At 48.4% G+C, this 16,105-nt stretch overlaps 1 protein-coding gene across 1 annotated transcript in view; it reads left to right on the top strand.

Moving 5' to 3' along the window:
• SLIT3 (slit guidance ligand 3) overlaps window positions 1-16,105 on the top strand; it is a 627,706-nt gene that overhangs the window by 478,328 nt on the left and 133,273 nt on the right. Inside the window, exons 8-9 of the mRNA XM_007447825.1 lie at window positions 1,898-2,061; window positions 11,563-11,704. Coding sequence (XP_007447887.1) covers window positions 1,898-2,061; window positions 11,563-11,704 — 306 coding nt within the window. The remainder of the gene's footprint in view (window positions 1-1,897; window positions 2,062-11,562; window positions 11,705-16,105) is intronic.

Genomic DNA, 16,105 nt, shown 5'->3' with positions numbered 1-16,105 from the left:
GGAAAGAGTAACCTGCCCCAAGTCCAACACCAAGCCCCCCTCCGTCCTTGGCACAAAGTGGTCATCTTTGTTGAACACACAGAGGTCTTGCCTTCCTTCTTAGAACTGAGGTCCTTCCCTCCAGGTTAGGATTTTGCCTTCCCTCCCCCTTCCCACCTGTCATACCTCTTCCTGGAGTGCCAGACTAAGAGGGAGCCAGGCTCGTTTCCACAGCATCGGGGCCTGAGCTTTGATGTTCAGAGGCGAGCATTGCTTGGGGCCCATTACAGGCGCAGTATCTTGGTCCTGGGGGTATATGCAGTTGTCTTTGACTTTTAAGTATTGGCTCTGAAATACAAAAAGAAAATTATAACATCCAAATTAATCATATTTCAACAAAATCGTAAAAAATCTTTTCAAATATTTTTCAGGGGAAAAAAATGACATTCTAGGTGGGATATGGGTTCGTTTAGTCAGTCTGATGTTATGGGATCTGAGACCCCCACCCTGAGTCTGCCAAGGCCCCTGGTGGCCCTGGCCTGCCCGAGGTTTGCACCCGTGCAGGGCCAGGGAGACTCTGCCGGCAGGCAGCGCAGATGAGCTACACTTGGCCAATGTTTAGCAATGTGGACCTTACACTAAGTGGAGTGTGGTCAGGAGCCCTTCAGCTGTCTCCATTTCAGACATGGATGTAGCCTGAGCCACTGCTTCGGTCTGCCACTCAGTATTTACTGGCATGACACAGAGTACTTGAAAGTCCCAAGATATTGCTGGCTGATGAGCAGGTGCAGGATGGGCCAGTTGAAATTTGCATCAGAAAGCCAAGTATATGATAAGCTGTCGTGACTAAAACTCACCTACCGCCACTGCTAATGATCTAAGTTTGTAGGGACTGTGGAAGTTGGAATCCCCTGATGCAGAAACCCTGGGGAAGAACCTTTAGGATCCCCTGGGTATCCTTAGGTTGCCCCCCAGACAGTGGAAAGGAAATTCAGCTAAACCAGATGAGGCTCCCCTCAGACGCGGAACCTGAAGATCCCTCTCAGGAATCTTATTCACTCCAGGGTGAGAAGCTGATCTGGAACCACAGCTACTAGAGGGAGAAAGCCCAAGAGTCCTGAAGGTGGATAAAAAGCCTTTTCAGAGGCACCGAACCAGTCAGAATAGCAAATACACCAGGTGGACTTGAACTTGGGAAGGCTATGAAAGGGCACTCTGGAGAAAGTGCTGTGGATTACAAGAGTCTGTAAACACCTTATTTAAATAGGAGGATGAAGAGAAGGTGCATCCTTCAGAAAGTACCCTTCCCTCTGTTCCCTGCTTACCCTGGCTAGTGCACACAGCGGTATTGGTTTTAGGCTCACCAGCATGACACACAGGGGGTCCATTAAAGGGACACTTAGAGAGAAAACGAAGGAAGGAGAGAAAAGACCACAGCAGATCTCGGCCACAGTTCACCACAGACTGGAGCGTGGAGATTAAGAAGCTGTTGTAAAGCATCTGTAACCAGGGCTAGCTAGAGTACGGAAAGCTACACCTGAGTCACGCTTTCGGAAGTTTGACCTGAATCAGGATCTCATCGCTGTGATAATGCCACCCTCCCTCTTCTATGTGTTGAGCCTTTCCTGAGTGGGGAAGAAAAGGGTGGAATTACTATTTAAACATGGGAATTGCTCAGAAGCCTGGAGGCCTCCATTGGATGTGGCTGACACGAGATGACTGTCATTTGTGGCTTGGCAATAACAGGGTTGAGGCTCCTGTGGTGATTCCGCGGTGCAGAGGACAGTGTTCCCCTGGGCTCCCAAGGACTGTCACGCTGGGCAAAGGCCACGGAGGTTCAGCCCACTCTATTCAGACAGTGGCACCCTCCCCACTTCCTGCTGTGACGGCATCTTCCCTCTGTCCCTCCCTCTCCCAGGCGCCTCCACTCCAACCACCTGCACTGCGACTGTCACCTGGCCTGGCTCTCGGATTGGCTGCGACAGCGGCGGACCATTGGCCAGTTCACTCTCTGCATGGCTCCTGTGCACCTGAGGGGCTTCAACGTGGCGGACGTGCAGAAAAAGGAGTACGTGTGCCCAGGTGAGGTGACCCCACCCCTCCCCTCCCCTCCTGTCCTGTGACTCACCCACCTGTGAGCTCTCCTTAACATCACCTTGGCCTTGAACACACACCCCAGCCCAGAGCTCGGTGTGGAGGCTCGCAGGTTGCCCCAGCATTCGCCAGTCACTTAAAGAACTCTAAGGTGCCTCCAGGTGTTCCAGAAAAGAAGCTCTTGCCATCTGGTAAAGGAAGATGCTCAAGGAACTCATGAATCACTTCCTGTTAAGCCTCAGAGTCCGTTAGGTACTTTAGCATTGGCCAAACCCGTTCCTATCGCCCATTTGCTCCTAGAAATTGAGAGTCAGGCTAATAGAGGCTATGCGGTCAGCCTGCTTGGCTGGAAATCTTAGCTCTGTCCCTTAATGGTGTGTGACTTTGGTAAGTTACTGCATGTCTGCAAAATAGAAAAAATCGTAGTCCATAACTCCAGGGATGGGTGGGAGGATTAAATGAAATAATGCATATAGAGCACTTAGCATAATACACAGCCCTTGGTAAGAGCTAATGAGTGGAGCTTAATCATTATAGTTTAGTGGGCCCACAAAATGCTGAGCAAACACGAGAGCTTGATCTGTGGGTAATCGAACTGTAATAGAAGCACAGGTGCCCATGTAGTACAGAAAACAGAGCTGTGCTTGCACATGACTGAAGGCAGCTCATCTCTCCAGGATGGGAGGTGGCTGAGTGACCTGAGAAAAGCTTCCCAGAGGATGTCGCCTTTGCCTTGGGTCCTAAATGTTGTTTGCTTGTTTGTTTTTACTTTTCATTGACATTGCCCAATCCCATCGATTCTTCCCTTTTCTGGTGGCAAGGAAGTAAGCTAATCTCTTGATTTCCCCCCCAAAAAAAAGAGTATTCAGTTAAGGAGTTCCCCAAAGATGCATTCCTGAGATCCAGGAACTCAGTCCTGGAATTGGGACCCAGTGGCTTCTAAAGGCTGATCTGCTGCTTTCTCCTGTCATGTTACTACTTTATCAAGTCATTTAATACCCAAAAACATTTTAACATGTTTCAGAGCAGTACCTCAACAATTTGCTATAGACGCCCACTTAGAAATCACTTTCCATCAAACACATAATAAAACCGTTTATCACACAGACATCCAACTCAAATATAGTGACTGTAATTACAGTAATTATTAGGAAAAGGGTACAATATCGGCACAAGTGCCAGTGAAATAAATAATTATAGAGTGCAGGAGTCATCCAAAAGCTATTGAGAAAAACTAATTAGGGAGGAGGTTAAAACACATCATTATGGGTGGGTACCAAGTTTAAAGCTGCGCACCAACACGAATACCAACACGAAGGTGCTTCGTCACGAAAGCATCTTCCCATCAAGGGAGTGCCGAGACATTGCTTACCCAGCAGCAGTCAGGACTCAAAACCCAGGGCCGGGAGGCTGATCCTCCTGGGTCCTGGAAATGTTACTGCCCCAGGTCTCCCTCCTCTGAAGAAACTGGATCTCACGTGTGGGTTAATAGTTACATAGGTGACTGTGACCTTTATCATATCCCCTGTTTATAGCAATCAAAGTCCATTGCTAGTGATGGGCTGTAACTTATTCATACGAGGCCAGGTGTCTTTTAAGGACACGAGAATTTAATCCACAGACTGCAGACATGAATATGCTATTAATCTCCACCCTCTCACTAGTAGTATGAATTTAGGGGAGTGACATATTAGGGCCCCTGTGTGGGGGGGAATTTTTTAGATGCTTTTCCCAGGCTCTCAAGCCTTCAAAATAGGATGCTGTGCAGGGCAACGTTCTGAAAAGTAAGTCAGGTACAATGGCGGGGAGAACTGGTGAATTGAACATCTGTAACGAATGAACAACCGCCCTCATTAGTGGGGTTCAGGAGGAGCACCCCCTCCCAAAAGTACTACATCTTTCATGATTTGTTCAAGGTAGGTGGTGAGGCTGTGATAAAAGGATGCCAGAGGAAGCAGCGTGGAGCAAGGCAGCCTGTGCGTGCACAGGAGGTCAAAGAAATGGGCTATTTTCATGTACTGACCAACCCCCCTACCATGAGATGCAGCCCACCTCTGAGGGTGCAGGCCCCGCCCCACGGCAGAGCCCAGCGGGGCATCCGAATGAGGTGGTTTGGGACAGACCTGATGGCCATTGTTTAAAGCTGCAAAAACACCAGGGTCCCTCCTCATCCAAGCTATTCCTCCCATAACCCGCAGGAGGAGGACTTCAGTCAAGAAAGGAGGAACATGGGCATCTCTTAAAAAAATAGAAGTTGTCTGCTCAGGAGAAAGAAAGGCATGGGGCAGCAATTAAACCATCCCTATGCGTATTCATCACCAGTGGCCCCCGTTGAGGCAGCCTTAGAGAAACCTCCCTGCGCCCCTACACGGTATCGGAAAATTCACCCAACGCATGACTCCAGAGACAGGAAAGAGCTTTATCTCTCTCAGCCTGTGAGGGCCCTGCCTGCCCAAGTTCCTGATATCTGCCTTTGAATTAAATCCGGCTGTCTGGAGCCCAGCCTCTTCTCCCCAGAAGTCCGGGCTACTGGTTCCTTATCACCGCAGCTAACCCGGAAATTTGCTAGTGGCGCACTCTGGCAAAATTCATCCCCTCTGTCAACAGTCCCCTTCCATCGGGGGCATTTATTTTCCTCTCCTGGGGAGACAGCTGGGCATTTTTCACAAGGGTGGGAGACTCTTATTTTATTTATTATTAACAGTTTTCTATGATATGCAACAGGACTGCTTGGTTTCCTTTAGCTCTTGCTGAAAGGATTTCTCTGTTAATTTTCCTTGTTTTAAGAGGAAGTTAGGGCCCTAGGACTAGAAGAGTCCCTCAGTGGACTTTATGAGTTCATACAGCAGATTGGAGAAAAGGTTCTGCTTTGGCCATGATTAGGCTCACGTGAGTTGCAAGTTGAATTTTTTTTCCATCCTTAGCTAAAGGGCTTATTTTGGAGTTTAAACTCTGGGATTTGTCTTCCATGTGTCAATTTTCTGATCCCTTAATCTGAGAAAGTTTCTGCCAGTTACAATTTGTAATTCAAGGGTAGTAGCTAAATATTTGACCTCTTGAGACAGTTATCTCTTTCCTCTGAATACCTTTGAACCCATTGGTTTGTCCACCCATTTCACATGTATCTGTCCTTTGCCTTTGAATGTGAGATATATTTTCGTGAAGATTAATCTTTTCTTCTAGTAATAAGGGGCCATGTCTTACATTTTTTTCCAGTGCCCCAATACCTGGAATACTGCTGGATCCTAAGAGCCTCTCAACAAACTCTTCCTCAGTTATTATTAAAAATGAAATAGGTGTATCTCCTTGGAAACAAGAAACTTTCCCCTCCTACTTCTTTTTTTTTTTTTTTTTACTTTGAGACTAGTTACTAGGTATAAAGTTAATTAAGGTGAGCCATGACTAGCCACCCATTTCCTTAGGAGGTTTTAATTAAAACACCATAATTGGACATTGCAGGAATGAGATTATTAGGTTTATTTAGCCATTCTCCAAATTATCATGCCTCTGGTATTTAAATCACGTTCATTTATATTCTCATCATAATTGCTCAAGTCCCATTGTCATTGCAGTCTGTTGTTGGCTTTTGAAAGACCAGAGGCCAACAGGGATGCTTAATTTGAATACGGGAATTAATTTATTTCCATGCACTCACGAGGCCAGTCGATTTTCCAACTCTCCACACTCTACTGGGTGAAGTTCTCTTTAAAGACAGAAAGAAGCAACAGCTCTAACTCAGGAGTGTCCAGCCATCTCCAGGGTAGCTGACACAATACACGTCTCACCCCTGAGCCTCCTATCCTGCCTCCTGAGATTCCAAGGCTTTGACGGTTTTCCACTTCATGGCAATAGAGAGGCATATGGTGGGTGTCTTTTTGGCAGAGGAGATGGTAGCAGAGCCCTTCTATTATGGAAATAATAATAATGGATCTACGACAGGGGTTTTATGAGGATCAAATGAGGTGATATATACAATGCACTCAATGCAGTGCATAGGAAACATCCTATAAACGTTAGCTACTGTTATGAGAATGATGGTCATTATTAGATTGGCCACGACTGTGTCCACGGGCAGGTACACTCCTCTCTCAGGGCTTCTGTTTCCCCACCATCTCCATGGCCCTCTCTGGGTCTGGAGCTCGGTGACCTCTGCCCCACTCATCTGGGCAGACAAGTTAGAGCCTTTGGCTTTCAGGGTGATGATCATTCCCATTTGCCAATGAGCAGAAGAACAAAGATGGGGTCAGAGCTGGGCAGGAGTCATATCCCCGGTCACCTCTCCATCTTTCTTCTTTCTCAGACCCGGAGGGAGAATTGTGCAGTCAGCAGAGGGAGGATAATTGGTACAGGGTCCATGCCGGTGACCACATGCACTTGCCCTGTGAGAGGTCTAGCTGGGAACGCGTTCCTGCCCTCTCGCTCGTTGACAGCCCCCTGGGCTGGGAAGCAGCTCCCTTGATGACCAGTAAGAGCGGGAAGGGCCAGCACCTCCGTTCCCCCCGAGCTCTGCTCTGCCCTCTCTCCAGACATCAGGCCACAGTCCAGGGAGTCTTAGGAGACATCTGAAGGGAGGCCGGGCATCTCAGCTTCCTCCTTATTTGGCACAGAGGTGGCTTTGGCTCCAGATTGAAATTCCAGAGCTGCAGTGACTAAGGAAAGGTGAGATGGGCCCCCAGAAGAGAGACAGGTACTCGGCCCACATCCCCATCTCCCTACTCTGATCAGGACATCCTTCCACCCCAGGGCAGTAGCATTTTAGCACTGGGACTGGAAGAGTTCCGAGAGCAGAGAACCTGGGCACGCACTTTATTTATTTATTTATTTATTTTGCGGTACGCGGGCCCCTCACTGCTGTGGCCTCTCCCGTTGCGGAGCACAGGCTCCGGACGCGCAGGCTCAGCGGCCATGGCTCACGGGCCCAGCCGCTCCGCGGCATGTGGGATCCTCCCGGACCGGGGCACGAACCCGCGTCCCCTGCGTCGGCAGGCGGACCCCCAACCACTGCGCCACCAGGGAGGCCCCTGGGCACTTGTTTTAAAATGAAGAAAGGAAGAACAAGTCCGCATGCACTCCTAAGTTTATAAGAGAACGTCTTGGAGAGTACCTGACGGGGGGTCTGCCTGCTGGTTCATCAGTGCGCTCTGATTTCAGGCCCTTGCTGTGCCAGGGAGAAGAGGCAGTGGTACCAGTCGGCCGGCTCCCTCGAGGACCATGAGGATTCCTAGGCGCCCTGAGAACACGTCATACAACCGGGACACACACGTGCATGCAGGCAGGCACACACACACCTAGAGAGACCCTTTCCATCAAGGAGACGCACAGACTCCTTCTACCCCAATATAAAAACTCTGCTCGCGTTCCTCTCCTCTTCCTAGCTTGTAGTCATAGAATTTTCTGGGTAGAAAGGTAGGTGTTTCCTCTCTTTGTCCCCCTTGGGAATCTACTGTCTCCTGCATCACTCTCTTTAGCCTCAATGTGTGTGGACAGGAAAGGCTGGGAGGGATGGATTTGCTGACACAGGTCGACAGAGGACCTAGGACACCTGACCTGCGCAGGTGAGCTAGGCTCAGAGGGGGCCTCAGGGGACGGGACAGATGGCCTTTGCTGTGATAGAAAGACCTGAGCTTCAGGCATGAGAGTCCTGTCTACCCATTGCCACTCCGTTTCCCCACTCTGAGGCTGATGCTATGGACCAGTGCCCAGGGCACTCAGAACTCAGGGCGCCTCCCCTCACGGTCCTTCCTGAAGAATCGTTCACCTCCGTAGCTTGGTGGCATTCAGTCCCCATGTCTCTAAGGCTTCTGGGGCAATTTCATTCATGTATTCATCCTCTCACTCACCCAAGGTGTGTTTATTGAGTGTTTTGTGCCAGGCCCTCTTTTAGGCACTGAGGATATAATAATGAATAAGACAGAAAAGGTCACTGACCTTGTAGAACTTACATGCTAGTCTCACTCTGACCAGAGACAGAAAGCAAGGGGGAAGGACTCCCGCCACACAGGACTCAGAGACCCAGAGGGAAATAGGCTTGGTCCCTCCAGCATTGATTAAGGGGGAATGTTGCCAGGGCAGGCAAACTCATCTTTCAACCCCGGCTTAGACCTGAAGTGTTTTGGTTCAACCAGAGAGTAGCATCCTTGCCACGTGTGAATACCTAGCTGGGGAGCTGCCAGCCCGGGATGCTGACAGAGACTATAATTACCGTTGTTTCTCTCTGCGTAATAAAAGGTGTCGTTAGTGACCTGGTTAAGGAAGCTTTTCAAATCCTTTTTGGCCTTGACAACATCCTTTGCAATGTAGCACACCCTTTCTTCCAAATCAGAGCCACCCTGTGAAAGACACAGCTCGTTCCCAGAGGGACTCAAGGCTGCAGCCTGGGTCCGGTTGAAACAGAATTCATTTCAGCACAGAAGTCAGAAGGGGCACCTTTGAAGAAACTCCATTTCAGAACTTCCTGTTGCCCATGTGAGCCCTAAAACATAATGCCTTTCTTCCGCTCTTTTCTGACACACCCCACTAAGTAATATTTTGACAGATCAAAAGAGGGATGGCCTTCGATACCCTGTGCCTCAGTGGATGGAAAGACAAGTGCTCAGGCTCAGGGCTCCATGGAGCCCCTGATGCTTCCCATCCAGGAAGGTGTGGGATGTGGCGTGTCTCCCTGGCTGGTCAGGCACCGGAGCCCCTTGATATGCAGGGCCAGGCATGGCAGTTTCCTTTGGGGAGCACCATCTACACTTCAAAAGCCCTGACGCCTGCAGTCCTGGCGCTCCCAGCCTCCTTGGGAGGATGCAGGTGAGGGAACGCGAGCCCTGCCCACTGTAGATCCTCTTTGCCACCTGCAAAGAGATGCAGCAGAGGAGGGAAAGCTTTTAGGTGTCTTCTGATCCTCCTGCTTCCATTTTTCTGAAGAACAGCAGTCGATCTCTAGACCCAGAAAGGACTTCAGAACTCATGCAGTCCAAACTTCACCAAGATGGCAGCAGTAAAACTCGGGGTCAGGGGGTGCTGTGACTTGTCTGAGGTCTTGTAGACAGTTCGTGGCAGAGCCAGACCCATTATTAATAATAACAACAACAGGACTTCCCTGGTGGTCCAGTGGTTAAGGCTCCATGCTTCCACCACAGGGGGTGAGGGTTCGATCCCTGGTCTGGGAAGTTCTGTGTTCTGCATGGTGCAGCCAAAAAATAATGATAATAATAATAACAACAAAAACAATAACAAATAACACGACTAAGCGCTAACTCTTTGCCAGTGCCCCTTCTAAATATTGATATTTTACATGCATTAATTTCCTTTGCCTTAGCAATAAAGCCATGCTATGAAGTAAGTATTGTTGTTTCCCCCATTTTACAGGTAGGGAAAACTGAGGCACAGGGACATAAGGATGGTAAGATAGAACCAGGGTTCAAATTGAGCCAGTGGGACTCCAGAGCCCACACTCTTGGCCACAACAGTCTCATTCCTGATCTGAGGTTCTTACAGTCTGGCTCTCTGGGGTTGTCATTTTCTCAGAAATGTAAAGACTTTCCCAGTTTGGAACAAAGCCAGCACCACCTCTCTCTCAGAGAATGTTCCACTTGGGAATTTTAATGTAAGTTGTCATCTCTCTGGCATTTTCCATGGTCTCTGTTAGATCCACTAGTGTGACACTGGAGAGTTTGAAGTCCTTGTACCCTAGACAAGAATATTTGCTCGAATGTTCCACTTAAGGGGATGTTTTTAAATTGTGTGTGTGTGTGTGTGAGAGAGAGAGAGAGAGAGAGAGAGAGTGTGTGTGTGAAAGTGAGGCCAAGGGAAGTAAGAATCTTTGGCCACTGGGTTGCACTTTCTGGCAAAGTAAATGTTGCAAATTAAGCCATAGGCATCGATTTGACTCTTGCAGAAGGACCACCCCCAAGTATAGGGACTGTTAAATGTGGAGAGGGGAGCCTCTGCTTTAAGGCTCACTCACTGTCCAAACGAGGGCTTGCCCCAGGCCCGGTCAGTCCTCTGATTCTACCACTGTAGCTAGACTCGCTCTGGCTTCCCAGCCTCAGCCTCTCCGGTGAACAGGGGCCAAACCAATATCATCTTTGCCTACAGAAATTTTCCATGTTTCACATTTAATCTCTCTCCAAGAGCCCCCAGCCAGACGGTCCATGTCTGAGCAGTGAGGATGTTTGCAGAGTTAGTCTGAGTTTGGTCTCAGCCCATGGCCCTTTGCTCAGGGAGGTGGATCTGGAAAGACATTGAAATCATCCCTGCTGTCTGGATCCCCAGGAATGGGATAAGCTCCTGAGAAGGCCATTGGGTTGAGTTTACCTTTTGGACCACAGTGTCCACAGTTGAAAGACGAACCACAGGTTTGCGATTCTTACCTTACTTTGAAGAAACAGACATAGCATGAAAACTTATACAGTGTCTTTAAAATGTTTGAATTTACTTCTGTTAGCAATTTGGTGTGACCACCACAGAAAGTGATTAAGATTCTTATGACTCTTTGAATCTTGAGTTAGTTTGCTAATATGTTTATCTTCATTCGGCTTTCTAAATAAGCTCCTTCCTTGCCATTTTCTTGGGTTTTTTACCACTTTGTGATAAATTCATATGGGTTCTCACCTCAAACAAAACTACGACTCCGGGCTTCCCTGGTGGCGCAGTGGTTGAGAGTCCGCCTGCTGATGCAGGGGACACGGGTCCGGGAAGATCCCACATGCCGCGGAGCGGCTGCGCCCGTGAGCCATGGCCGCTGAGCCTGCGCGTCCGGAGCCTGTGCTCCACAACGGGAGAGGCCACGGCGGTGAGAGGGCCGCGTATCACGAACAAACAAAAACAAACAAACAAACAAACAAACAAAAACTAAGACTCCAAAATATGTAGTAACTTATTCACTTTTTTTCTAATGAGATAAGTTTTATTTGCATGTTCTTTGGTCATAAAAGCTGTTTGAAAAGGCCTTGGATGTCGCTGTTGATGGCTCTCCTGACACTTGGACAACATCAGTACCCCAAGTGAGGAAATTCTGTCACCTTTTCTCTTCCCACTTGGTTTTGATAGTGATTTCCAGCCACTTGAGAAAGAAACGAAGGTGTGTCTACATGTGGTATCCAAGCCCCAGATAAAAGCCCAAAACCCTGGAATGTCATTCAGACATTGGACTCCCTGAAAAAGTAGTCCCAGTGTATGCTCTTTGCACACCAGTGGCATATTTTCATGTGTGATTGATTCTGAGAGCAACTCTGTCTCTGAAAGACTAAGGATGAGGGGATGACAGAGCAAGTGGAACAATCTAGAAATGGTCAGGTCAAGGGTAGACTCTCTCCTCTTGGCTGAATGTTTAGCCAGCGGCAGCTGTGTCTCCCAGCTGAGGGCCGATGTTAGCTGGTGATGATTTTTCAGGTAGCTGATCAGGTAATGCTGCCTCCTTGGGAAGCTGGTTAAGAGACACAGAAGCCCAGGCGGCTGCTGACACTGACATGAATTGACCATTGTGTTCTGGTCCCACAGGCCCGCACTCAGAGCCTCCATCCTGCAGTGCCAACTCCATCTCCTGCCCTTCAGCCTGCACTTGCAGTAATAACATCGTGGACTGTCGAGGGAAGGGCTTGATGGAGATCCCCGCCAACTTGCCAGAGGGCATCGTTGAAATGTAAGTGCCTGTCTGCCACCCTCTGTCCCTGGCGAGTTCGCCTCTTGGTCTCAGCCAGTCCCCCACAGGCTGGCGGCATGCTGGACTGTTAGAGCTGATTGTTGAAAGCTCTCAGCAATCTCTTTGCTCTCTTTCCAGGCTTTGCCAGGTATGATAGCTCAGGGGTCAAGAGCATAGATTCTAGAGCACAGTCAGCAAATGACAGCCCATGGGCCAAGTATGTCCACCACCTATTTTTGTAAATAAAGTTTTATTGGAACACAACCACACCCATTCATTTATGTATTGCCTATGGCTGTTCTTGTAGGGCATTACTGAATAGTTGTAACAAAGGAACTTACAGCCCACCAAGCCTAATATATCTTCTGTCTGGCCCTTTGCAGTAAAGGTTGGCCAGTCCCTGCCCTAGAGTCACCCCGGGATTATGTCCTGGCTCTACCATGTACTAGCTGTTTTGTGATTATGGGCAAAACAATTGCTCTCCCTCGTCTCTAGTATTCTCATTTATAGTAATGTGATAATTATAGTATTACTGAACGGGTCATTGTGAAAACTAAATGAAATACCGCATGTAAAGCACTTAATATAGCCCTTGACAGAAGGGCAAGCCTTCTATAAAATGGTGGTGGAGGCGGAAAGTATACAAATAATGAACTGATGTCACAGCTACTATTACTGAGCAAGAGACTGAGCTCTTAATCATTTCAAATCAGATTATTGTCGTCTAGATTAGACCTTCAGGCAATGAGACAAGATTGTGTGTGTCTATGTGTGCGCGCAGGTATCCAAAACTCCAGTAAAATTTGTTTGTCCCCGTAGCTCCCTCTTGTCCACTCTTCTCTCATATGTTAGAAAATGGCCAGTGTCTCATTCTGGATTGAGTAGAGGGTCAGTGAACATTGACCTGAAGGTCACTCTTTACATGACAATAACTGTTTTCATTTCTACCTTCATCTTTAGATGGCTTTATTAAACACATGATTAGATGGAACCCCCCCCCCAACTAGAAACATCATTAGATAAAATCCCTCCAAATAAAAGATATTGTATACGTTTGCCTCACCTCTCTGCTGCATCATCTCCTCTCCCTACTCTCCCTCCCCGTCCCCCTCCTTCCTCCTCCTCCTCCCTTTTCCCCTCCCCCCCTTCCTCTTTCTCCTCTTCTGCATGCCCTTCTGTTCCCAATGCATTCCAGTAGATGACCCATTGACCCTTTCATTCATTCGTTCATGCATTCATTCAACAAACATCTGTTGTGAGCCCACTGTGGTCCAATCATTGTTCCGTGCTTAGGGAGCAGCAGTGAACAAAATAGACCAAATTTCTGCCTTTATGGTGCTTGCATTCTAGTTGAGGGAACAGTGCAACAAACAATAAACAGAACAAAGTGAGTTAGATATTATGTTAGAAGATGGTAGGTTCTGTGGAGAAAAATAAGGCAGTGAGTGAGAGAAAAAGCAAGTGGGTATCTGGAGGAGAGAGTATTGCAGATAGAGGGAAGAGCATGCACAAAGGCCCTGAGGTAGGACCGTGCCTGGTATACCAGAAGGCCAGTGCGGCTGGAGTGGAGGAAACACAAGGAAGAGTGTCAGGGAATGAGGTCACAGGGGTAATGAGGGGCCAGATCATTTTAATGACTTTGGTTTCACCCTGATTGAGATGAGAAGACACATATAACTTACAACAGGGGAGCCTTCGTTTCTTCTTTCTTCAGTTGCTTTGTCAGCTTTTCTCTGATTCCCTTTCAAACGTTCTTCCCCAGCCCCAGTGGACACAACCCATGCCTCCACACCCTTCCCGCAGGCAGCAGCGAGTCAGCCACGTGTGTTCTTTTGGCCCTGACATCCACACCTTCTGTACCTTCCTCCACCTTCACTCAGCCGTCAGTCTTCTTTTAGCAAAAACCAAGAGTGAATTCCCTTTGTGCTTTACTGTGACTCGCCTTCACTCCTTGTGGTCCGTTGCTCTAGCCTCGGAGAGCCCTTCCTTCCCGGGACTTCACTTAGACCTCACACCTGAACCGCCCATCCCCACCCCCTGCCCTTCGTCCCCCATTTCCCCCTACACCTGTCCCTCCTCTCTGCCTTTTCTGCACTGTTTCCCCATCTCTTTTTCTCCCTCCCTTGATGCACCCCCCGCTTCTTTCCCTCTCTGCACCCACAGTCTTCCCACCTTCCTCCCCAGCCCGGTCTCTTTCTCTACCCAGTTAACCCTGTGCTCCTCATTACAAGAGCCATGCCCTCCATCCATGCCAGGGTAGGACTCTGGGCCTCCCAACAAGGGTGTCAAGACAGAATTCCTGCCAACATTCATCTCACTTCAGATTCCCATAGCACCTTGCTTTCTTTCTCTGCCCCACCTTGTTCCTTTCCCTTTCCATCTGCCAGTTTTTATCTTTTCTCTTTGGCAACCACAGACCTTCCGCTGACCAGGTCTCAGACCACAGCCGTCCCCACGCCTGCCCTGATTCAGGAGCTCGGGCCTGCCCACCCGCCTCTCCCACTCTGCATCCCTATACCTCCAGCCTGGGCCTCAGGGGCACACAGCTCAGGTGTCTAGGGGAGAGAAATTACAGACGTCCCCACTGGAGATATGACCCATGGAGGCCAGACCATACCTGGGCCATTAGGCTCACACCTGGACATTGAATTTTAAAAGGAACGTTGACAAGCTAGGCTAGTTATTTCTGAAAGGCTGTCTGATTATTACTGAGTTTTTCCTTAAATGAGGTCAAGTAAGAATAACAAGAACAGGGCTTCCCTGGTGGTGCAGTGGTTGAGAGTCCGCCTGCCGATGCAGGGGACGCGGGTTCGTGCCCCGGTCCGGGAAGATCCCACGTGCCGCGGAGCGGCTGGGCCCGTGAGCCATGGCCGCTGAGCCTGCGCGTCCGGAGCCTGCGCTCCGCAACGGGAGAGGCCACAGCAGTGAGGGGCCCGCGTACCTACCAGTGGAATCACTTCCTTGCAAGTATTAGCTCCCTTGTCTCTCTCCCTCTATCATTCTTGCTTAGTTAAATCCAATTCTTGCCTGCACTTGAAAAGATGCAAAAAAAAAAAAAAAAAAAGAATAACAAGAACAATGTGATATTTTTGCATTGAGCAAAAATATTCCATTTCAAGAAGTTCCTTTATTTTAAATTTCTAGACTTCCTTACTCTGTTATCGTTGTTAAAAATACTCTTCATTTTATAAAATGATGGCCACTGAAGGATGAGTATGTGTGTGTAATATAAATATATGTTTAATCATGTGTCATTATTATTATATAATTATAAATATAAGTCTATATATAAATGTTATGTATAACGGACACACAGAGATTGCCTTAATCGACAAAATAAGAGGTCTGTAACCACCTAGCCTATGAAATCTAGAAGTCTGGGAATGGCCAACCTAGCTAGAGTACTTCTAAAAATAAGCAGCCACAAACAACAAGCACGGTCTTACGAGTGTAGACCGTGAATTCAGGCAGACCCACGTTTTAGCTCTGCCCTGCCTTTTAGCCATTGGCAAATAACATTTCTGAGTCTTGGTTTACTCAACTGAAAAATTCAGAGGCTAGTGGTACCGTCTTAATGGTTTGTGTGAAAGTGAAATGAATATATGCTATCAGATGCTTAGTATTGGGTCTGGCACATAGGACATACTATGTTAGCAGCGATTGGTATTATTTTACTACAACTGCGGCTACTACTACCACCACTTTTGTATTAGGCATGGTGAGAAAGGTTGGAGACCACATCACGGGAGCTGAAGCTACCTGCGTAAGATCCCTCCATAAAGCTCCGTCAGTTCTTTGAAGATTATGGTTGAGAGAACAGGTTCAAGAATTAGGCTAGACACTTGCTTTGTGAATTGAGGCTGGCAATAGCACATCTTCATGCAAATGTATGGAGACATGGAAATAAGGCTGCCCCTGCTGACCAGGCACACACGACCCACCAGACAGATTGCCTAGAACTTCTCTTGCTGTGCTTGCCTCATTCTCCTCTGTGATGAAATAAAGCTGAGGCATTAAAGCAGATGAGGCAAGATTCTCTGGTTAGATACTGGGAGAGGTGACATGTAAGACAGACCTTTGCAGAGGAAACCTGTTTGTTCCTTAAGGCAACGAAGCTCGTGCCTGGGGATCTGTGTGTTGGCCTAAAAGTCTTTTTTTTTTTTTTTTTTTTTTTTTGCGGTACGCGGGCCCCTCACTGCTGTGGCCTCTCCCGTTGCGGAGCACAGGCTCCGGACACGCAGGCTCAGTGGCCATGGCTCACGGGCCCAGCCGCTCCGCGGCATGTGGGATCTTCTCGGACCGGGGCACGAACCCGTGTCCCCTGCATCGGCAGGCGAACCCTTAACCACTGCGCCACCAGGGAAGCCCCTAAAAGTCTTTTGAGCAGTTAAAATTCATCCT

Source organism: Lipotes vexillifer, unplaced genomic scaffold, assembly GCF_000442215.2.
Source record: "Lipotes vexillifer unplaced genomic scaffold, Lipotes_vexillifer_v1.1 scaffold370, whole genome shotgun sequence".
Lineage (NCBI taxonomy): Eukaryota > Metazoa > Chordata > Mammalia > Artiodactyla > Lipotidae > Lipotes > Lipotes vexillifer.
The sequence above is the reverse complement of the archived record's forward strand: the minus strand, read 5'-3'. Positions and strand labels throughout refer to the sequence as shown.